Raw genomic sequence first — 22,327 nt, forward strand, 5'->3', positions numbered from 1 at the left:
GAGCTTCAGGGTCTTTGGGGGGCTGGGGCTGGGGGCTGGGATCCTGTGCGAGGCCTTCTCAGCACATCGGGCTGCAGGATTAGGCTGAGGGTTTGGCCAAATGCACCGAGCGGGGCCGGGAAGGATAGCAGCAATGCCAGGGGGGGCGAGGAAGGATGTGAGTGCTGCATTTCAAACCTTGCCGCTGCCCAAATTTCCCCTCCACGGGGGCTGGAGGTGCTGCCCGAGCCTGGCTGCCCCCAGCGTGGCGACTCCATCGGCAATGATTTACCAGCCCCGGGGAGCCTCCGCCCGCAGACCTTTGAGCCAGGGCCTGGCTGCGCCGCGGCTGCTCCGCGCTGAGAAATGTTCTCCCTGGGGTCCTGGCTGCCGGCGTGGCCCGGGCTGGCGTGGGGCTGGGCTCTGCTGGATGCGCTGCTGCAAGGTGAGAGCCTGCGGGGTGGCACGGGGCCACGGGGATGGGGGGACACGGTGACCCCCCTGCTGCTTGTCCCCACAGGGCTGGTTGGTGCCTGTGCTGTCTCGGTGCTCTGCAGCCTCCTGAAGGTTTATCTCTACATCCAGTGTCTGAAGTAAGCTCCCATCCCTCCCCCTGGGATTTGGTTTGGGGCTTCTCCTCTTGGGGCTTCTCCTCTTGGGGCTTCTCCTCTTGGGGCTTCTCTTGGGGCACCTGCTTTTGGGATCCATTTTTAGGAGCTGCTTTAAGCCCCCATGGGTGCTGAAAGGTGACCTAGGGATGCTGGGGGCTGCGCCTTCCTCTCCCTCTCCCTGCTGTGGGCAACCCCATCCTGGTGTCCCCCTGCTGTCACCAGTGACCCGGCAAGGCAGGAGCTGAAGGCAGCAATCGGGGCACAGCGGCGGGCGCTGGAGCTGCTGCAGGTGCTGGTGCTGACGGGCGTCTTGGCGCTGGTGGGCTCCCGCGTGGCCGCGCTGGTGGTGCTCGAGTTCTCCCTGCGTGCCGTGTCCGCCCTCCTCTCCCTCAGTAAGGTGAGTGGGGCCGGGGAAACTGAGGCACGGCAGGGTGGGAGCCGCACAGCCCCTCACTGCTCGCAGCGCCCTGCGGCACTGAGGAAGCTGTGCAGCACCCTGATGCTTTGCAGCCTCCATGGGGAGGATGGGGTTGAGTTTGGGAGGAAACCATGCGTGGCTTCGCAGTGGCGCATCCTCCTGCTGCTTTGCAACACCCATGGGGAGGATGGGGGCTGCAGGCATGGGGAACGTGGGGGCTGCGGCACGGAGGAGCCCACCCAGGGCTCCGCACCCGCACCTTCTCGCGGCTTTGCACCTTCAGCAGCTCCTGACGGCGCCGTCCCACTCTCGCAGGGCACCCACAGCAGCCAGCTCCTCCTGCTGTGCCAGTACTCGCTGGGCTGCGGCGTGTCCTGCGGCCTCAGCTTCCTGCTGGAAGGGGCTCCCCACGGGACGAGCAACCTGGCGCTGGCGGCAGGCTTGGCGGGGCTGCTGGCCGTGCACGCCCGGCGCTTGGCTCTCCACACCTGCAGCCTCTACGAGCTGCACAGCCGGCAGAGCTACTGCGGCGTCTGCATGCTGCTCCTCACCGCCGGCCACCGCATCCCCCGGCTGCTGCGCAGAGCCCTGGTCGTCACCTTCACCGTGGCCGACCTGGCCGCCGTCTCGCTCATCAACCGTGATTTCCTCTCCACGGCGGAGGCCGTCCGCTTCTGGACGCCGCTCACCATCTGCTACACGCTGCTGGTCATCTACATGCAAGGTGAGAGGCGGGCGGCGTGTCGTAGAGTTTTGGGGGAACCCAGATTTTGGGGACAACCCGGTGTTCAGGCCATTGCTTTACAATACAGACCCCAAATTGTGGGGATCAACCAGGCAGGTTGTTCCCCCTTGAGGTGGCTCTGCCACATAGAGCCCAAGTTTTGGGGACAACACAACCAGGAGATAATTTGGGAGATCCCCAACAATTTGGGGATGACCCAACCAAGGACATTGCCTTGTGGGGAGGCTTTGCAGTAGGAACCCTAAGTTCTGGGGACAAGTCAACTAGGAGGTAATTTGGGTCCCCCATTTTTTTGGGATGACCCAACTAGGAGGATGATTCCCCATGGAGTGGCTTTGCAATAGTGACCCCAAGGAATCTGGGGACAATCCAACTGGGAGGTCATTTGGGTTCCCCAAATTTTGGGGATGACCCAACTGACACATCATTTTCCCATGGGGTGTCTTTGCAATATGGATCCCAAATTTTGTGGATGGTAATACCTGGAGATCATATGGTTCCCTCTAATTCTTTGGGAACAGACCAACCAGAAGGTCATTTGTGTCTCCCCATATTTTGGGGACAACCCAATCAGGAAGTCATTTGTTCCCCCAAATTTTGCAGATGACCCAACCAGGAGGACATTTCCCCATGGTGTGGTTTTGCAATAGGAACCCCAAAGATTTTGAGGACAACCCAATTGGAATGTGACGTGGGTCCCTCAAATTTTGGAGATGACCCAACCATGAGGTCACTTGGGTCCCCCCCAAATTTTGGAAACAAGCCAACTGGGAGGTCATTTCCACATGGGATGCCTTTGCAATAAGGACCCCGTATTTGGGGGTGACTCAACCAGGAGGTCACTTGAGTCCTCCAAGTTTTGGGGACAACCCAATGTTGGATGAACTTTCCTGCTGTGGACGAGGCCACCCTGACTCCGTGTCCCCGCAGAGGAGCAGCGGCCGAGCTCGGGCGGGCAGGGGGTCTTCCAGACGGTGCTGGTGCGCGTGGGCGGCCTCTTCATCCTCCTCCTCACCGTGGGCCGCTGGGCAGACATCCTGCACGTCCTCCTCTCGCTGCTGGGCGAGCTCTGGTGCCTGCTCCGTGCCGGCGTCCTGCTGGAGGCGTGCCGGCGGCAGGTGAGTGCCCCCGACGCAGCCCCGAGGCCACGGTGAGGGGCTGGCGCCCGCCTTCCCACTTCTCTCCCCTTCGTCTCCCGTAGGATTGCGCCCAGCAGGGATCGTCCTGAGAAGAAAGGCGTAAGTGGGGATGAGAAATGCGGGGTGGCTTCACCCAGCTCCCCAAATTCTCCCCACTGCGCTGGAGAGCCCCTGTGGGGACCAAGGGAAGAGGGCTCCTGGAAGGCGCTCGACCCCATCCCGTTGGACACGTGGGGCTGGGGGGACGCTCACACGGCCCCTGTTTTTGGGGATGACCCCACAAGGCTGTGATGGTGCTGGGGGGGGGTTGGCTCCCTCTTCCTGCTCAGAACATGGGATTCTGATAGATATCCTTGTCCTCATGGGCTGCATGGCCACGCTGCCATGGTGTGGGGACCTCCAGGGCTTTATAAAGCACAGAAAATAAAGTGGTTTTTTTTTCTTCTTTTTTTCTTTTTTTTTCTTTTTTTTTTTTTTTCCAGCAAATGCCTGGGCAGAGCAAGCTGGGTGCCCATCGTGCTGGGAACAGGCTTGGGGACAGCCCCAGTGGAGGGAAACTGAGGCACAGAGGGGGTGTCCCCACCTCCCTGAGCCACCTGAGCCATGGCAGGGGGCACCTGGCCCTGTGCAAATGGGGTGCGGGGTTTGGGGTGGGAAGCCCCTGCCCCGGGAGCTGGCATTGGGGGCACAGCAGCAGAGGGGCTGGGGCTGTATGGAGTATCTGGGAGGTGCACTGGGGGTGCATGGGGCATTCTGGGGGGTGTATGGGGGCATCCTGGGGTACTTGGGGTGGAATGGGACATCCTGGGGGCTCTGTGGGGGCACAGGAGGCATTCTGGAGCTGTGCAGGGGCACACGGAGCAACCTGGGGGTGCATGGGGCTGTATGGGGACAACCTGGAGATGTGTGGGGGCATGTGAGGCATGCGAGGGTTGGGGTGGGGGGCGACCTGGGGGCCCTGTGGGGCACACGAAGCACCCTGGAGCTGTATGGGGGGTGCATGGAGCGTCCCGGAGCTCTGTGGGGTGCTGTGGGGCGTCCCGGGGCTCTATGGGGGCACCCTGGGGGCGCATGGGACAATCGGGGAGGGGGGGCAATGCATGGGGTAACCTGGGGGTGGGAGGGTCATCCCCCAGCACCCAGGGGCCCCCTGGAGACCTGAGGGGCCCCTTTGGGGTCAGGAAGCTCCCTGGGGTCTCACGGGGGGGGGGCACACACTATGGGGCCACCCCAGGGCGTAGGGGGCCTCCTGCCGGGGGACGGGGGGGGGCGGGCCGTGGGGCAGGGAGGGAGGAGGAGGAGGAGGAGGAGGAGGAGGGAGGAAGGGGCGGCGATGCCGGGCGGCTCAGCCTCCCCTCTGCCCCCCCGCCGGGCAGGGCGCGCCCGCGGAGCGCACGGAGGGACCCGCACCGGCTGCACAGGTAGGGGACGGGGACGGGGACAGGGACAGCGGCCACCCCCGGGGGGGCACGGGGCTGCGGGGGCACCCCCGGGCAAACGACGCCCCAAACTAATAGGGGAACCCCCCCCCGACACCTTTTCCCCAGGCAGGGAACAACCCCGGGTATATGGGGCTGGGGGCACCGCTGGGTGGGATGTGGGACCCCCACCCCACAAGGGAGGGGATGGGGACCGCAGGGCTGCCCTGGGATGGGATGGGGACAAGAGACACCCCCGGGAGGGGAGGGGATGGGGGGAGCACACATAGGGGTCGGCACCCCACCCGGGGGGGGACAGGGAATTGCAGGGCCACCCTCTGCAGGGACAGGGGGGACACCCAGGTGGGGGACAGGGGGCTGTAAAGCCACCCCCTGGGTCAGTGGTGAGGGGACAGCGGGGCTGTGGGGGGACAGTGAGGTCGCCCCCCACCCTGTCCTGTCTCCCCCGGGTGTCCTCACAGGGCCCGGGGGGGTCCCTGGGGCTGGGGGGCAGCTGGGGGGCCGCCTCCTGCCCCAGTTTGGGAGGGGATCCCCCATAAGTGGCCCCAACCCCATTGATCCCACCTGGGCTCTGGCACCCCAGCTTTTGGGGCAACTGTTGCAGGGCCCCTTCCCCATGCAGCCACCCCAAAACAGCTCGGCAGAGGGAAAGCGCGACCTGGGGGGGAGGAGGGACCCCAAAAAAAGCGGGGTGCAAGCCCCACTAATGCTGCCCCCCCCCAGCTTCAGCCACCCTGGCCGGTGGGGCGGCAGTGGGGCTGCCGGGAGCTCGGCCGCCCCAGCACAAAGAGGAATGCACGGAGCACATGGTTCACATTAGCCCTGGAGATTTTTTTTTTTTTTTTTTTTTTTTTATGATCATTACTTTTTTTTCCCCCCCTTATTTTCTGCCGCCCGGCCAGGCAGCACGGAAGCGGCGGCTGCCCGGGGCGAGGATTTGAGCGCCGGGCGAGGGCTGGCAGCGCCGGGGCCCGTTTGGGTTTCGCCGGCGGGGAGGGAGGGAGCACGCGAAGCCACTCTGGGTTTTCCTTTTCCTCCCTTTCATTTGAGTCAGAGGCTGAAGTCACCGGCGGGCTTGTCCCCGAGCTTTTTCCCCGCCGCAGAGGATGCGGGGATGCCCGTGAAGGGGATTTGGGGGAGCGGAGCCACCCCGTGCCACCACCAGGGCATCGCATGAGACTGGGCAACTCATTGCACGGGTAGGTACGGGGACAGCAGCGGGGAGGAAGCGCATTTCCCCCCCTCCCTGTGCAGCTGGGCTGCTTTTCCCCTGGCGGAGCTGAGCCAGCAGCCCTTTTCCTTCCCCGCCGGGGTCGCTCGGGGTCGGGCGCATCCTGCCTGCGCGGCGGGCGGTGCGCGGGGGCCGCCTCGGCACCTTCGTGCCTCAGTTTCCCCAAGCTGCAGAAAGAAAACGGGGGGTGCCTCGTGCTGGGGGTGGTAAGGGGGAGATAGGGGTGCTCAGGGAGCTGGAAAACGCCCCAAAAAGGGTGTGCAAAAGCAGCTGCGCTCACAGCCCTGTTTCCAATAGGCAAGATGGGTTTCTCCAGCTGTTTCATTCCCGTTTGGGCAATAAGAGGGAAAAACAAGCTGATAAAGCTTGCAGAAGGCCGGGGTTGGCCAAGGAGGCTTGGAAAGGGGCGACCTCGGGGGCTTCACCTGCTGGGTGCTTTGCTGGGTCCCTTTACACCACATCCCGGCGGGCACGAGGCCGTTTATGGCCGTGACGTGGGACGGGTGCGGGGCCGCTCGTTCCTTCTCCCTTTCCGGGAGGGTGAGGAGGAGGCGGGCTGAGGCCGAAGGGCAGCGCGGCTGCAGGCACACCAGGCTGCCGGCACACCGGCAGATTTCGCTCTGGTGTTTATATTATTTCCTTTGTCTTATTTTTGAAAAAAAAAATAATAATCATCCAGCGCAGCTCCGGCCCACCTGCCGTTTCCACGATGCTCCCCGGGAAAGCGGAGAAGAGGATGGCTTCGTCCGTGTTCATCACCCTGGTGCCCCCGCGGAGGGAGGCGGCCACCAAGGACCGGCCCCAAACGGGGCCGTCACCCCCCGTCCCCGAGGGCACCCATCGCCCCTGGGCATCCCCGCCGCAGCCCCAGGCTTTGCCCAACGGAGGTGAGGGGCGTCCGTGGGGTCCCGCGCGCGAGGATGATGCCGGTGCCGAGGATCCTGCGGTGACGCTTTGCAAAAGGATGCGGGTGCAGGCGGAGGGGGAGGACGGGATGTGCATTTGGGGAGGGGTGTTTGTGGGGGGTCGTTCCCCAAACCCCCAAAGCAGCCCTGGGTTGGATCCGGCTGCTGGGGAAGGGCTGTGTTTGCTCTCCATCGCCGGGCCCTTATCAGCTCTGTTTGTCTCCTCCTGCCCGGCTGGCGTTTGCTTTTGGGGCTGGTCGGCGAGCGCTGCAGCAGAGCGTCGGGGTGTTATTGCAGGGGGACAAGGGTGGGATGGGAGCTGGCATCGCCCTCCCAACGCGCCGTGCCTGGCTTTTCCTGCAGAAAGCTGCCCTCGGTCCCCGCCAGCGCCCGTGCCTTCATCCTCACCCGTCCTCATCCTCTCCGAAGTGCCCCAGCCCTTGTCCGCGGAGGCGCTGGCTCCGGCGCTGCAGCAGCTGGACCTCGCAGCGCCTGCCACCCTGCAGGTCAGCCCCACGGGGTGCCGTCACCCCCACGCCTCAGTTTCCCCACCCTCGAGGGCTTCCACGTAACGCACGTTTGCCTCCTGCTCACCAGGCTCCTTCTGCCTTCCCTGCTGAGCTGAGGCCGCCCAAATTTCGCCAGGAGCAAGCAGACAAACCGCCGTGGCAGGATGCCAACGGGCACCTGGAGAGGGACGGCTCCAGAGGTGAGCAGGGGGGTGGTGCAGGCTCGTCCCCAGCTGGGGACACCGAGGCCAACCCCCCCTTTGTCCCCTCCCGCAGATATCTGCGCCTTCTGCCACAAAGCCGTGGGCCCGCGGGAGCCGACGGTGGAGGCGATGCGCAAGCAGTACCACGCCGACTGCTTCACCTGCCGGACCTGCCAGCAGCGCCTGGCCGGGCAGCGCTACTACCAAAGGGACGGGCGCCCCACGTGCGACGCCTGCTACCAGGTACCCAGCCCTACAGGACGCTCGGTGCCCCCAGGGACGTCGGGGGGGCGCCGACATCTCCAGCGTCTTCCCCCCATTGCCTCCAGGCCACGCTGGAGAAATGCGCCAAGTGCCAGGGGCTGATCACGGAGCGCATCGTGAGGGCCATGGGCAAGGGCTTCCACCCCAGCTGCTTCGCCTGCACCGCCTGCGGCCGGGCCATCGGCGCCGAGAGCTTTGCCGTGGATGAGCGGGACGAGGTGTACTGCGTGGCTGACTTCTACAGGTAGGAGAGCAGCCCTGGGGGGGGGCTTTCGGCTGGTCCCTGCCAGCCCCCCCCGAGGCTCGTCTCACCCCTCCTTTGTCCCACCAAGGAAATACGCCCCGGTGTGCGGTGCCTGCAAGCTCCCCATCATCCCCAGTGAGGACCAGGACACCTACAAGATCGAGTGCCTGGGACGCAGCTTCCATGAGAGCTGCTACCGCTGCGAGGTACGGCCCCGGGGGACAGAGGGGGGGGGGCAAAACACAAGTGGGGCTGTCCTGATGCCTCCGCAAAGCACCCACGGTTGGTGTTGGACACGAGGTGGGTTTTGGGAGAAAGCAGGGCGCAATGGTGCAGCGTCCTGCATGCAATGCAGTGCGGGGCTCAGCTGCAGCCTCTGCACCCCCCCTGCTCCTCCGCAGAGCTGTGGGACACCCCTGTCACCGGAGCCAACGGAGGATGGGTGCTACCCCCTGGGCCAGCACCTTCTCTGCAAGTCCTGCCACGTCCGCCGGCGGAACGAGTCGTCCTGCTAAAAAAAAAAACATTTGTCCCACGATGGACACGCAGGGAGCGGCGGGACCAGCGTTTCATCACCACAACGTGCCGGGACCCTGTCCCTCAGCCCTCTTCCCAACCGCTCGTTGCGAACAGAAAAAAACCTGGAAGAGCAGCAGTGGTGGGCGAGCTGAGGTTTCCCTTGCTTTTTTTTATATATAAAAAAAAAAAAACTTCTGAGGCCGGTTTGGTTTCCTTGGTGTTTTTCTTTCTTCTTGAGCTTCCTTGGGGTTTCATTTAAACGTTTCTCTCTGGGGTGATGCAGAGAGCAGCGCTGATTTAGCTCCTTGTAGTTAAATAAAACCCCAACCTAAAAATGCACTTTCTTTCATCCACCCGTTTCCTGTGTCCCAGACCTTACAAAACACAAGTTTGCAAATAGGGAAAAAGCCACTTTTTGACTTATGGGCTGCTGTGGGTGGCAGGAGGCTGGACGTGAGCTTGCTTGGGTTGCTCGCTGGTAACGCAGCTGATTTTGGCGTGGGACGCGGTGATTCAGCAGGCTGGGGGAAAACAGAGGGTTATTTGGGGGGCTGGACTTGGGATTTTGCAATGCAGCGCTGATAAAAGGATGTTAGGAGGTTTGTTTTTGCTGATTGTCCGTGCGCCGTCTCAAACAAGTCTCAGAGCCAGCAGAGGGCAGCCGGAGCACAAATTCCCCCATCAGGCAGAAAAAAACTGTCTAAAGTCTGTCTTCTGGATAGGACAGCACTGGTATCAATGCCTCGTGTTTGCATCTTATCCGAGATAATACTGCGCCGCTGGAAGGAGCTTTTTGACTTTCCTTTGGTCCAATGTGGAAAAAAAAGGCTGAAATTAACCCTTTTCCCTGTGCTTCTGACATCTGTGCAAGCAGTGCCACCAGCACTCATCGTGTTTGGGAGTGTTTTACAAACCAGCCCGACAAAGAAAAAAAACAACAGGCCAAACAACCAGAAAAACAGCAGATAAATGCTTCTAGGTGATGTTGAATAACAGCACGTGCTGTGTTTCTGAACGAAAAGGTTAACATATGGGTAATGTATGCACTGGAGCCCTGGCTGGCTGATTAATCACAGCAACCCCGCAAATGTTTCCTGCTGTCTCTCTTCATCTACAAAGCCTCTTACTCACGTTGGTAATGTGCGTCTATGGCCATCAATCAGGTCACAACTTGCTGTAAACTATTTATAAATAGGATGCTCATGGGAAGTTGTCATTCCCGGAGCCAGGATGGTCACGTATGGCTTTGGGTCTGTCTGGCCAGTGCTCAGAATCAGCTCGTTTCCAAAGCCTCTGCTCTGTGGGGAAAGCCAGGCACCAAAAGGATGCCAGAAAAGTACAAGGACATGGGCAGGACTGTGGGAGTGGGGAAGGGAAGTGCCAGAGAGCAAAGGGCTTCCCACTTTTTGCAGTATAGGTGTTTCCCAGACGGGGTTTTCAGGGAGGATGGAAGCGCTGATGCTGAGCAGTGTTCTGGATGTGTTATTGCACCGCACGCTTCTTAATCCCTCCGTGCAGCACCTTTGGGTGCTTCACAGCTTCCCCACAGAGCGAGCCAGAACAGCGTATTAGCACCCGGGCCTGGGGCGATTTTTAGCCAGAGGCAGGAAGGGAAAGGTTTTTATCAATACAAAGCCTTGGAGGGGAGAGCAGCAGGGCAAGGTGCAGCTGGAGAGTTCAGTGGCATGGCAAAGAGATGCAGATTTGTCAGATTTGGTACTTTTTTTTTCCAGGAGCAGAGGATGACAGGAGTAGGCAGATAGGGAGGTAAGCAGATAAAGGCTGATTTAAGCTGCTTTCTTGGTGGATAAGGGGAGAAGCATTATGAGCTGGGGCCTGGAGAGTGTTGTTAAGCCTGAAAAGCACAGCCCTGGGTTTTCCCCTGGGAGGATCTCGAGGAATTGTGCTGTATTTCCAGCCCTGGCTGAGCCGTGCAGAGATGTTCTGGGGGTCCCATCCAGCCGACGAGCAAGCAAATGCAGTCTGCAACAGCTCAGCCTGTCCTTGGGCTCCTCACCCCCTTACAAGCGATTTTGCAAGGGGAAAAGTTTAAAGTCTGCCTCCTTACTCAGCACCAATGCACCTGGATTTGCCAACAAAAATACAAAGCACGCCTGGAGCAACGCAAAGCTCCCGTTCTGCCCAGGGAGCCCCCCAAAGCCCTGCAGAGCCCCACCGAGACCACCCAGAGGTGTAAAATCCGCTTAAGGTCTCACTTGGTGCCTTCCAGCAGAGGTGCAAAAGGGCACGGAGGAGAGCCTGCGAAATGCGCCGGCCGGGCCCTGCCCGCCCCTTGGCTGCTGCAATCAGCCCGTCTTTTCTTGCAATCCCTCTTGGCAGGCCAAGACGAGCAGGGAGGGACCTGCGAGGCAGGCTGGCTGCCCTCCAAGGAGAAGCAAATGCAAATATTTCTTCACTTCAGCCTGGGTGCGGCCCGGGGATAAAATTTCTCTGGTCTTTCCCAGAGAAGGCATCCGATACCATACCCTGGTGAGGGCCCAATTTGCTCCCAGGAATATGAGAGTGTGTGACAAAACCTGCAAACGATTTTTTCTTGCGACTCAAGGGACAGCCATGTTTGTTAAAATGAGCTTTTAAATTGAAGGATGAGCTGACAGGCATGGCCATACTGTTTTTAAATCGGTGATCGAGGTTTCGGTTTGTAACAAACTGTGCCTCTTACAGGTTTTGTTTGTAAACTGAAGATTTTGGTGCAGCATAAGCAAGCCTGTAAAGGGAAACGGGTTGGAAACTGCCCCATCAGCCGTGAGAAATGCAAAAAGCAGGCAGAGAACAGAGGGGGAGAGACGAGCCGGATTCCTCACATGCTTTCCCTCTGCCATCACCGCCTCCAAGGTGCTGTTGGCCGTGGAAAGCTGCCGGGGAGCAGCGAACGAGAGCCAGCCACCAGCAAACGCTGTGGCAAAATGGGTCAGTTCTCAGGAGGGAAAACTGAGGCTAGAGCAGTTGAGGGGGCATTGCTGGCTGGAAAGCTGTTCATGGTGATGCTTTGTTTTCCTTTTAAACAGGACAGAGAGCCGAAGAACTGTTTTTTTTTTTTTTCCTTTGGTTGACCTGAGTTAATTACAACCATATCCCAGCCAGATTGCTGCAGCGTCGTCCTTTCCAGCAGACCATTCGGACGCATTTCCTTCATCTTCCTGTATGCAAATTCCTTCATCTTCCTGTACTCAGTGCAACCTAAAAAGCTAACAGCTCTTTCATGAAATGTGGTCTGGTTGAGGTAGAAGGATGAAAAGCAGACGGAATCATTCTGGGTTAAAAATAAGTGGAGCAGTGCAAGCCCTGAATGTCTCCAGCTTCATAATTTGGAGCATGGCCAGGATGTAAAAAAAAAAAAAAGAAACACCAAACCACCGTGCACTATTCTCCTTTTTTTCCAGTCTCCCTGCAAAAGCAAGCTATCCAGGCTGCGATATGTTTATGGGAGGATCCCAAAGCAGGATCAGGCTAGGATTGTCACCTAAATACCCAGTGCTGGGATTTATTTTTAACACGTACTGTGTTTTTGATATGGGAGGCGAAATCGATGCAGCCTGTTATGCAAGCGTTACCAGCCTGCAAATTATACGCTGTGTTAAAAAAAATCAAGGGGAAAAAAAAAAAAAAAAAAGAGGAAAAAAGAAAACACAACCCACCCTATTTCTGAAAATAGATGCATGGCACATGTCTGCAAGCAGGGCTTTGACATTTTATATCCCAGCTTTATTTCATCGCGTCAGTGGCGATTACAGCATCCTGCAGCCCCATTTCCTGGCTGTGAATTAATGATTTTCACTTGGACCTGACTTCAAGCAGCTTATGTTTCTTCTTTATTTTGCGGGGGTGTTGATTAGAGTCCATAGGTGTGGGGTTTTGTTGAAAAAAATAAGGCTGGGATAGATTTCTCTCGGGGGTAATGCTGCATTGTGCAGCAGCAGGGCGTTTGTCAGGGCAGCTCATTGACCTCGGTGATTTATCACTGGAGGCAGGAGGCGGGGGGAGTATCTCCTAGAAATAAATATATCCCTTAATTCTCCGTGCGGCTAAACTTTCCCTCACAGCCCAGCCGGGGGAATAGACTTTAATCTCCTTTATGCGCCCCTGCGGATGGCTTCGTCCGAGGCAGGATTGCGCTGAGGCGATCGGCATCGCCCCTCCGCCGCCGGCCGCCTCCCTTTCTCGTTTTAAGGGCACCACGTAGCCTCCCCATTTTGCGGAGGGAAGAAAAAAAAATTAAAAAAATAGCAAAAGGAGGATATTTGCCTCACAAAAGAGGGAGGAGGAGGGGGCCGGGGGCTGCCCGCCTCAGGCACCACAGCGCCGCCTCGCCCGCGCGTGGCGGCCGCCCGTGGTACTGCAGGAGCCGCCCCGCCCGCCGCTCGCTTCACAAAATGGCCGCCCGGCCAGGCCACGGCGAGCGGCGCCCAGGCGACAAAATGGCGCCGGGCGGGCAGCGAGGGGAAGGACGGGAGGCGCGGGGCCGGGGCGGCGAGAGTGGGCAAAGCAGTGCCAGGAGCACGGCCGAGCGGCCCCCCCCCGGCGTGCGGAGCCCCTCCAGGCGGGCTGTGAGAGCGCTGCGGGTGAAACCCGAGCTCCCCCCTTCTCCCCTCCGCCTTTGCAAAAGGACGCGAAAATGCCCGGAGCCGCGCGTTTCCACTCGGCCTCGGGGGCGGCCTCGGCCTCCCCCCCCGCCGCCATCGCCCCCGTGGTCCCCCCACGCCACAGCCCGCCAGCACCGACCCATTTGGGGTGTTTTTTCCCTCAGAGCGTGAAGATTTTGGGGCCAGAATTGCTCTTTCCACCACCCCCTCCACACACGCACGCACCCCAAGGTGGGTAGTTCTGTGCCTAATTCTTTCTCCTCCACCGCTTTTTCTCCTTCGTAGGGGTTGAAGCCACCGCCTCTGGCTCTCCTCACAGCGTGGAAAATGCCCAAACGTGATTAAAAAAAAAAAAAAGGCACCGAAAACCCAAAACACCCAAGGAGTGATTTATCTGCAGAGCTGGAGGGGCGCGGGGAAGAAGCTGCTGCTTGCCTGGCTCCACACGACAGCCTGCCCGCCATTCGGGTAATTAAAAGCATATACTTGGTGTGATCAGACGTGGTAATACCGTAAAAAAACACCCCGTCACATCCAAATGCTCGCTGGAGGCTGCAGCCAAAGTACCACGTACGCTTTTTCTTTTCCTTTTTTTTTTTTTTGTTAATGCTGTCTTACCTTTCTCTGCACCACAGTATTGTTACATTATAACATTGCCCCTGCTTTGTTAAAAACCACACACCTAAAATACTATTACTTTTTTTATTATTATTTTTCCCCTAGAATTATAGATTTAGGCCCATGCAGATATTATTTTATTTCTACATATATGTATATTTGTATATCTCTTTCTTCCAAGGACTGATTACAGAATATAAAACAAAAGCCACACACCTAAAACACTATGATTTAATTACATATAATTACTCAATTTTGGCCCGTATATATGTTTGATTTTATATTTATATATATATATTACCTGTGTTTTCCTCCATTGGCTTTCTACTACAATATATCCTAAAAGCAGAAGAAAAAAATGCCATAATAAAAATAAAAAAAAAAAAAAAGGAAAAAAAGAAAAAAGCAACCCATTTCTTTTTAACAGTCCATGATGGAAGTTTGTGCCTGAATGTTTTATTTGTTCCACAGAGATGTAGATTTTTCCATGGGATATTTGGGGAGGATTTTTTGAATTAAAAGATAAAAATAAAAAATGAAAACAATGAAACAGAACCAAAAATGAAAAAAAAAAATACAAAAACAAACCCCAGTAACTGAAGCTGCAAACGCAATCAAATAGTCCAGATCAGACAATTCATTGTACCAAGAAGAGAGGACAAATTAGTTCAACTTAAGTGGCAGGGCTTTGCTGTAGCTCCGGGAGGAGGGATCAGCTCCTTTATTCCACCATCTAGCGCTCCAAACACCACCATTTTTTGTGCTTTTGTGTTGGTGCGTTTTGTTTCCAGCCTCGCAGGCTGCAAAACCCCGCGGCGCATATGTTGTACACTGAGATCTGCTGCAGGCAGGCAGAGCCGTGCCCCGCTCCTTGGGCATTCCTTTCCCTTTTATTATCTGCTCTATGGCTCGCTCGCTTTTTTTTTTTTTTTTTTTTTTTTTTCTCCCTCTGTGGGTAGGAAGGTTTCTCTCCTCTCCCCAGCTTGGCTGCTTATTCCAGAAATTTCTACAGCAGAGGAAATTGCACGGGGGAGGGGAGCACCCACTGCGGAGCCTTTGCCGCAGCGCCGGGCAGGCGTGGTCCTGCCGCCGGGGGAGGAGGAGGAGGAGGAGGAGGAGGAGGATGCACCATGCACCACCTCCCTCCTTCCCTCCCTCCCTGGTTTGGAGGGGCTCTGGCTGCTCGCAGCCTCTTTCCGAGCCTCTCCCCCCTGCTCCATTTCCCCATCCTTGAAGGGGGTGCTGGGAGGTGTTTGCAAGCCTTTTTTTTTTTTTCTTCTTTTTTTTTTTTTTCTTCCCTTCCCCCCTCCCCCTTTGCTAAATAAATTAAAAGCAGAGATGTCTCCTGATGGAGATGGATGAGGCTGGGCTTCCAGCAATGGGGTCGCTCGCTTGCATGCACTGCCGCAGCCTTGATCTGCGGAGCGAGGCTTTGCTGCTGATGGCAGAAGTGACCTTTCCCAGGCGGTGGGAGAAAGGCTTCCCCTCGCCCCGACGTGCTTCTGCTTGGAATTCATTTTAAATAGCAGCGTTATTATTTTTTATCCACCCCCACCCCCCCCAACAGCTTGCTGTTTCAATGATTTTTTTTTTTTTCTTTCGGTAGCCTGTGGGTTGAAGCTTCCTCATGATCGTTTTTTGTGTGTGTGTGTGTGCGCTTTGAATTGCATTTTAAAATTGCCCAGCTGGAGACAAGTCTTGATTAGAGCTGGAACAATAGCTCCATTTTATTAATAATGGGAAGGATTTACAATTCTACAGCACCTTCCTTGGAAGGCTTTCAAAATCATTTGCAAACACACACATATTTAAGCTTTCACAGCTCTGCCTGTGAGGTGGGTAAGTATTTTAATAGTGCCACCAAAAATCACGTAGACCTGGAATCGGTGGCAAATCTCCGTTTCTGAGTGCTAGAATAACGACAGATCTGGTGGGGTTTAGGGCTGCAAAGCTGGGAGGGGGTAGGTTGGTATGCGGGATGGCTAAAAGCTGTAACCTAAATCTGTTTAGTGTTCTCTGTAGATGGATTTTGCTGTGTCCTGGGAACTGGGCTGTTATTTCTCACCCTGCTCCACGCAAGTGACCCTTCCTTCTTGCTCTTTGCCGGAGTGAAGATGTGGACTTGCCTGCTTGTCAGTAAACATCTGCTTATAGATTTTTTTTTTTCTTTAATTCATTACCTTCTTGTAGTCCCCAGGTGACCTCCTGTAGTGCTGGCTCCACTGTGGTTTGACCACAGCTTTGCATTAAAGCAGGCTGTGAGCACTAATGTGTCTGTGCAAGCCAGAATGACCTTGCCGGGGGGACTGGGCCCACCAAGCTAATGCAGATGCTCCGCTTCGATTACACAACCCTGCGTGCAGCTTTTTTTCTGCACATCCCTTCCCTGACCCAGGTAGCATGGGGGACTGTTGCAATGCTATGGGTGAAAGCTGTCTTCTGCCGTATTTTTTTTTTTCCTCCTAGGGAAATGCAAGGTTTTTTGTGTAATTCCCACTCCACGGTAGATACCTTCTCTGTAAGTACTGTAAACATGCAGCGATCCAAGAGCCATCGGGGCAGTTGGACCTGGCCTTGCCAAGGACTGTAAGGCACAGTGGTCTGGTTGTGTGTGTGCTGTACACTGGCCACAGAAAGCCACAATGTTTCTGTGGTTACTTCTGTCTGGATAGCATGAGTAGGTCCCAGGGCTTCCCCTTCCCACCACTTGCTGTTTCACAAAAGAAGAGGCCGGTGCTTCTGGAAAAAGCTCTGCCTTGTGGGCTTTAAAAACAAACAAACAAAAAAGGAATAAAGAAAAACTGCTGGGGATTAGTCATCTTTATTGTTAAAGGAGGCTGTGTTTGCTGGTCCTATCTATGTAACGCAAGTGCATGTGAGATATTAGCTATTAGCTCTATTTGTGAAGGCTGGTAATGTGCTCTGGTCACTGCTCTTTGGAGTTGTGCCACCAAGGCTCCATCAGGCTGCTGCTGGCAGGTGGAAAAACTGACAGGCTGGCTTTTCATACCCTTCCATCCATTTTCCCTTTTCACTGCCAATATCTCTGCATTGGCAGGTGTGGAAACACAGAGGCTGTAACAACAGCAAGTGAGGATAGATGAGCTGTCTTCTAGGGTCCAATGCCAGAGAAGAAACCCCGGTGTATTTTTTTTTTCTTGCCTATGGTGGCTTTTACTCTAAGCCCAATTGACTGTATCTCGGGAGAAGACTGAGTTTGATCCTTTTGGATGCTAAAATCGGTGCTGTTCTTAATCCTTTGTTTTTTCCCCTTCCCCATAGTCACACAGAAGAGCGAGCCATGCAATTAAAATGGGATAGCAAAGGACAGCTCCCTCCCCCTTTCCCCTTTCAAAAAACCTTCCAGAGTTGTGTGCTCTTGAACTGCTGCATAGGCAGAAAACATACAATGCAGTTGTCAGCATTGTGCTGATGTGTGGCACATTAAAAAAAAAACACACACACACAAAAGGGGTGGGGAGAGCGGGCGCCTCCAGGGAGTAAAACTGTGGGGCCCCTTTCCCTACAAGTGAACAGACCTACGTGCAATAGTATATTACTCCTAATTTTGCTCAGGCAAATGCAATGCGCGGACGTCAGAGGGAGGGTTGCAACATGCTAAATTGTGTTGCTGAAGATCAGGGTCCCCTTGAACTATTTTTTCTGTGAACTTGCTCCCAGGAGATGCTGCGGCTTCATTACTTGATTCCTCAAGGTTGTGCTTGCTCACCAGGAAGAAGGGAAATAGTTCCTTACTGGGTGCAATTTCTTTTGTTGTGTTGCAAAATGTAATAAAAAGCACCTGGTTCTGGTCTCTCCTAGGTCGTGCATGACTTCAGCAGGCAGAGCCCTAGCGGTTACCAGTGAGCAAGGAGAGCAGGTATTGGCACCTTGTCGTTAGCCTTCCTTAACGAGAATATTGGGATTGGTGTTGTGTGAGTGCAGCGTTCCTTAATGAGAGCGTTGGCATTGGTCTTGTGTGAGTGCCTCTGGCTGACCAGCGGAGGGGCCCTGCCCTGCTAAGCTGGAGCAACACCTAATGAGAAACGCAGCGATTTCCCTGCCAGCGAGGCAGCCTGGTTGCTGCAGTGATTTGTAGCGTGGCTGTGACTTTATGCTCTTCTGGCAAAAATTTAGCTGAGGATTAGCATGAGGTGTCCAGGCCAGATTTCATACCCTGTGCTGGAGAGCTGGGGGAAGCTGGTGTGTGGTGGACGTGGAAATTGCCAATAGCTCGTGTGCCTGAAATCTCTCATATATTTGGATTAAATGAGCATGGGCAGGAAAATAATTTTATTCTCTTGCTAGGATGTGTTTGGAGATAAGCCTTGTGTTTCTCAGAGGTCTCCGCTGGCCTGCAGGTACAGTGGACCAACAAACTGACCGTTTGGGATGATTTCATGTTTTCCAGGCTGGCATACCCTGTGGGACTCAGAATTACTTTTCCTTGGCAGTTTGGGACAGCTAAGTGAGTTACCTTTTGAGCACTGAACTTTTACCGCCCCATGCTTTGGACTGAAGAGTTACTAGAACTACATCCGCGAGGTTTCCAAGCTAAACAAAACCTGAATTTCTGGTGCCAAAAAGCAAGCGAGTGATAGAAACCTCCACTCCTCCTCCATAAAGGGGGAAACCACAGCCTTTCCAGCTTTCCTATTATAGCGAGGAGTTAAAAAGGCATAAAGATGCATCGTGAGGTCTGCAGAGCTAGTGGTAGGGTAAAATGAAAGCCAAAGCTAGACAATAAACTGTTCTCCTGTGCTATATTGCTGGAGAGGATTTAAGATGCGATTGCTCTCGATGTGCAAGCACTTTTCTTCTGTGCCTTTTCCTTGAAGTGAGAGTGATCATGGCATGAACGTGCCCAGTCTGCTTCGTTTAAAACACAGTAACATCACTTCAGTATCAAAATGTCGTTTGGTGAAACAAAAGCGCTGATGTTGGCTGGCTTGCGATTTATTTTCTGCTGGGTGTGCCGATCAATCAGATGGGGAATGTGGGGAAGAGCAGCCTTCAACTCACAGGGCTGGACTGTGTTCTTTGTGTTAAACTCTTGTCCCGCAGCATCTTCAGCATAATTTCTGTGATTCCTCCTGGGCATTGCATGTGGGGCCTTTTATGTAGAGTTAATGCACATCAACGGGGTGTTAAAAATGGCAACGTGCAGAATACAGTGATCTCTTCTGTCCGAATGGTTTGGTTTGCTTTTAAATCCTTTGCAGTGTGGGGCTGGCCTCCCCCACAAACCCCCTCCCACTTTCTTTTCCCCTGAAGCGTCCTATTTTGCAGCCTGGAAGACTGAAGTCCTCTGTTTGGTTGTTTAAATACCCTGTGTTTGGGAAAAACGAGCAGGTACAGCTCCTCATGTGGTTGCAGAGATCTTTGGGGCCAAGGCTGAAGCTGGCACCTTGATGTTTCTATTTTTTTCCCTACGTTTCATGAAAAATTAGGTATTAATTCCAATATATTTGCTACACGGTAAGCAAGAACGAGCTCCTTTGCAGCCCTGTGAGTGCACATGGTGTTTTGGTTGCGTGGCTTAGCAATCGCTCTGTGCGGTGCTGAAACGTCTGTTTTTGTGTAGCAACGTATTTTGGAAACAGAAGTGTGCTTTTATATATATACAAACGGGTTCACTGTACACCAAATTCCAGGGGCTCCTGAGCTGTGTTTACTGTGCTGCAGAAGGTGGCTGATGCTAACCCACTGGCTACAGTGGCAGTATTTTGTGGCAGCTCCCATCCCCAGCGCTGTGTGGGTAAAAACGAACACCACCACCGGGTTTAGCTGGGAGCGGTGTTTGAAAAGGATCGCTAAATTCTGGGTGCAACCATTTCAGTGACTCGAAGGGAGCCTTCTGGACAGAGTTCTCACGTTTTGAAGGCTTGGAGCACTAACCCTCAAGGAGGCAAGAACCCAAATCAATAGCTTTATTAATACAAATCCTATGCTTTGTGTTGCTTAGGATCCAGAACCGGGCTTCGTGTTCCAAGCGTTATCGTAAAAACCAATCTCCTCCATCTTGGCAACACATGAGCCCAAATATCAAACAGCACCAATCCCTTCTTGGAGAAAATTATCCGTTGCATAAAATGTAATGGGTAAGCAATAAAATTAGCCCGGTAATTCAGGCTGGCTTAAAAATGAGATAAAAGCCTGGCTGGCAATTTGATATTCAGCTGCCATACTGTCACGTTAATAAATATAGTCAATGAGCAGGAAGGGCACGTAAATAAATTTTCCAATGGCAAGATGGAGGCTGGAGCTGGCCAGCTCGAACAAAGCAGAGCTCCAAGCGTTCTTGGTGCTGTCTGAGAGCCCTGGGCTGAGTAACACAGCGTTTTCCTGTAAAAAGCAAAGCAAAGCTGGGTGCCTGCTGGACACTGGGGATAATTGCTGCGTGCCGTGACTGCGGCCGCTGCAATCCTTGCAGGTCTCTGGTCGATGCCGATGTCCCCAGCTGCGGGGAGCAGCATGACGCCTCCCTGCCCCAGCCCCAGCTGCGAGCTCCAGAGGCAGAGCCCTTGCTAAGCCAGACCCAAGCGTAGGAAGTCCCGGTCTTAGCAAATATAGCTCTGGTTGCTGTCCTTGTTCGGTATCTAATCTTTTTTAAATGTTTGGCAAGCCGTCCCTGCAACACGTGGCAGTGCGCTCCACCACTTGGGTAAGACACAGTGTTAAAAATGTTACGAACATTATGTTACATGTTAAAAATGTATGAACTTGCCTTTTCAAGTGTTGTCTGCTCGCTCTGTGACGTGCCCTTCAATTTATTCACATTTCCTCCTAGCTGCGAGGCTGTCTCTGGCTGTTCCTTCGCTTTTTGTATGGACCCCAAGGATGTTTTCTGATTCTCCTGCCCTTTTTTTTCTCCAAACTGGAGAGCTGCTAACTTTATTAGCTCCTTATATGGCAGCACCATTTTCTCACGCCTTTAATGGCTCTCTTTTGATCTGTCCTGTTCTTGCTTTGCTTTTCTTGATGTGAACACAGTGTTCAAGCTGAGATGGGTTTATAACCTGCTCCCTCATTAATATCTGGCCTGGTATTTTAATCCTCTCCAAGTGGTGATAAGAAACATGCAGATGTTTTAACTGAGTGTTTGACCGAGATACCCAGAGATAGCTGGGTTCTCGCTACACCTACCGCGTGTACGAGTAATTAAATTGTGCCTTGCCGTGTGCCCAACACTGCCCTGGTGTGTGCCGAAGGCCAAGAGGCATCAGGTGGAGGAGAGCAGCCGGACTCTCCTCTTTTTGGCTCGTTGCCCCCCGCGTGGCAGTAGCACACCGGGGTCCAGGGTTATCTCAGCCCTTGGTGCTTGCCACCGGGTTCGTGTCGCCAGCAGTGCCGGGACCGTGGGCTGGACATGTGTCCCTCCTGCAGTGACAAGGACAGCAGCGGCTGCTGCCACATAAGGTTGGTCCTTTATCGAGGTCCCTTTGGCCTCCTGAGGTGGAGGTTGTGCTCGCTCCTGTCTTGAGCTGAGCATCAGCCCGTGTTCTTTAAAATCTTAGAGTGAGCCGGAGGAATCCCGTCACGGCGGCATTGCCCAAGCTGCGTGTTGCAACTGGGAACAGTTTCCCCCAAAAACATATGGAAAGTATCAGAATGGTCCAGGGCTTCGCTTTGCGTCAGGGGCTGGGGTTTGTGCTCTTCTTCCAGCTGGCTTTCATGTAAATGGAGCCTTTTAAGCACTGTTTTCAACCATTTCTTCTGTCAACAGAGTCAATGCCTTTGTTTGCCACAGCTCCTGGTCGGCCTGCAGACGTCCCTGCCGGCCAGCCTGCTCTCGGGATCGTGGTGTGACAGCAGTGACCCCGCGAGAGGTTTCTTTGAAGGACCTGGGAGCCCGTGTGGCTTTCTCTTGTCCCTTGGATGTGTTTCCCTGGCAGGGAGGGAGGGAAAATGGTTGGAAGTGTTGCCTCAGCAAGCATGCCCAGCTGGGGAGGGGAAAATATGGCATCGAAAAGCTACTTGATGCATGGTTTGAGGGAAGGGGGGGGTTCTTTCCTCCCCAAAGTGGATGCCTGTGGAGTGCTTAAAAAAGGTATAGACAAGTAGTTCCTGCTCGTTGGGCTTTTGACCAGCTAAAACAAAGAGCTAAGCCCATTTCCATAGAGAAATGTGTGGTGGAAAACTCTGGTGGAGTACATTAGCAATGCCTTTTTGTGTGTGTGTGTGGCTTGGTCACATGCTTTAAATAATAAATGGTTTGCATTCAAAAGATGTATTTATTTATTTTTAATCAGTAGATCTCAGTTTGGCAGGGCAGTTTAACACCCGTCATCACTGGGGAAACTGAGGCACGGGGCCATGAAGGGATCAGAGCTGGGGATAAGACCCAGGTTTGCAGAGGCTCAAGTTGATGTGCGTCAGAGGTCTGATTAAATCAAGAGATTTGCAAGTTTAAGTGACCTATAGCTCGACGACTTTGACCAGTTGCTGCTAGAAGGTTACAGCCGCCCTGGGCAGGGTCCTGCCGGACCGGGTGGCATCTTGCAAGGTGCCCACCGGAGATTAACGAGCGTGGACTAAGGGCAGAGGCGGCACAGTTGAGCTCCGCTCATCCCAACAAATAAGAACATGGTTTTAATCAATAGAAAAGTGCCGGCAGCAAGCGGGAGGCTTTGGCCAAGGAAAATACTGAAATATTAGTCTGCTCTCTGTGGTGAAAGCAGCTAACTGGCTTATGTGGCTTCAAAAAAAAATAAAAAAGTACTAATGGCCCTGGGTGCGTGTTCAGTTTTATCCTGACCTCAGACTGCTCACTCGCTGCTGCTCTGAGTGTTGTGGCAGTAATCAGCTGGGCATTTTTGGGCACATAAATGAAAAAAGCGGTAGTATCAGCAGCGCAGAGTCTCACGTTTTTTTCCTGTAGGTGAAAAACCCTCCAGGT

The 22,327-nt window shown here is 54.6% G+C and overlaps 2 protein-coding genes and 2 long non-coding RNA genes across 8 annotated transcripts; 3 read left to right on the top strand and 1 right to left on the bottom strand.

The window, feature by feature from the left end:
* The first annotated feature begins 1 nt into the window (after window position 1).
* On the top strand, window positions 2-5,528 carry TMEM82 (transmembrane protein 82). Of its 3 annotated transcripts, XM_068658362.1 has the most exons (7): window positions 6-424; window positions 500-572; window positions 813-987; window positions 1,324-1,732; window positions 2,684-2,991; window positions 3,375-4,313; window positions 5,386-5,528. In XM_068658362.1, the coding sequence occupies exons 1-5, from the start codon at window positions 346-348 to the stop codon at window positions 2,905-2,907; spliced, it is 960 nt and encodes a 319-aa protein (XP_068514463.1). In that variant the 5' UTR covers window positions 6-345; the 3' UTR covers window positions 2,908-2,991; window positions 3,375-4,313; window positions 5,386-5,528. The 3 variants fall into 3 exon arrangements, with proteins under 3 accessions (XP_068514461.1, XP_068514462.1, XP_068514463.1); XM_068658361.1 differs by lacking the exons at window positions 3,375-4,313; window positions 5,386-5,528 and having other exon boundaries at window positions 3-572; window positions 2,684-2,871; window positions 2,955-3,337; XM_068658360.1 differs by lacking the exons at window positions 3,375-4,313; window positions 5,386-5,528 and having other exon boundaries at window positions 2-572; window positions 2,684-3,337.
* Window positions 4,194-8,400, top strand: FBLIM1 (filamin binding LIM protein 1). The gene is made up of 9 exons (XM_068658358.1): window positions 4,194-4,313; window positions 5,386-5,530; window positions 6,247-6,449; window positions 6,831-6,973; window positions 7,065-7,176; window positions 7,253-7,422; window positions 7,509-7,687; window positions 7,776-7,893; window positions 8,089-8,400. The coding sequence occupies exons 1-9, from the start codon at window positions 4,226-4,228 to the stop codon at window positions 8,200-8,202; spliced, it is 1,272 nt and encodes a 423-aa protein (XP_068514459.1). The 5' UTR covers window positions 4,194-4,225; the 3' UTR covers window positions 8,203-8,400.
* LOC137843288 (uncharacterized) lies at window positions 8,384-13,144 on the bottom strand. Its single transcript, XR_011089440.1, has 2 exons — window positions 13,036-13,144; window positions 8,384-12,217 (listed from the first exon to the last, which is right to left on the bottom strand). It is a non-coding gene; the product is annotated as an uncharacterized lncRNA (long non-coding RNA).
* A 9-nt stretch (window positions 13,145-13,153) lies between these two features.
* LOC137843287 (uncharacterized) lies at window positions 13,154-21,655 on the top strand. Of its 3 annotated transcripts, XR_011089439.1 has the most exons (3): window positions 13,240-13,373; window positions 17,251-17,308; window positions 17,840-21,655. It is a non-coding gene; the product is annotated as an uncharacterized lncRNA (long non-coding RNA). The 3 variants fall into 3 exon arrangements; XR_011089438.1 differs by having other exon boundaries at window positions 13,154-13,278; window positions 17,251-21,655; XR_011089437.1 differs by having other exon boundaries at window positions 17,251-21,655.
* Window positions 21,656-22,327: the final 672 nt, after the last annotated feature.

This window comes from Anas acuta, chromosome 22 (assembly GCF_963932015.1).
Source record: "Anas acuta chromosome 22, bAnaAcu1.1, whole genome shotgun sequence".
NCBI classification, from domain to species: domain Eukaryota; kingdom Metazoa; phylum Chordata; class Aves; order Anseriformes; family Anatidae; genus Anas; species Anas acuta.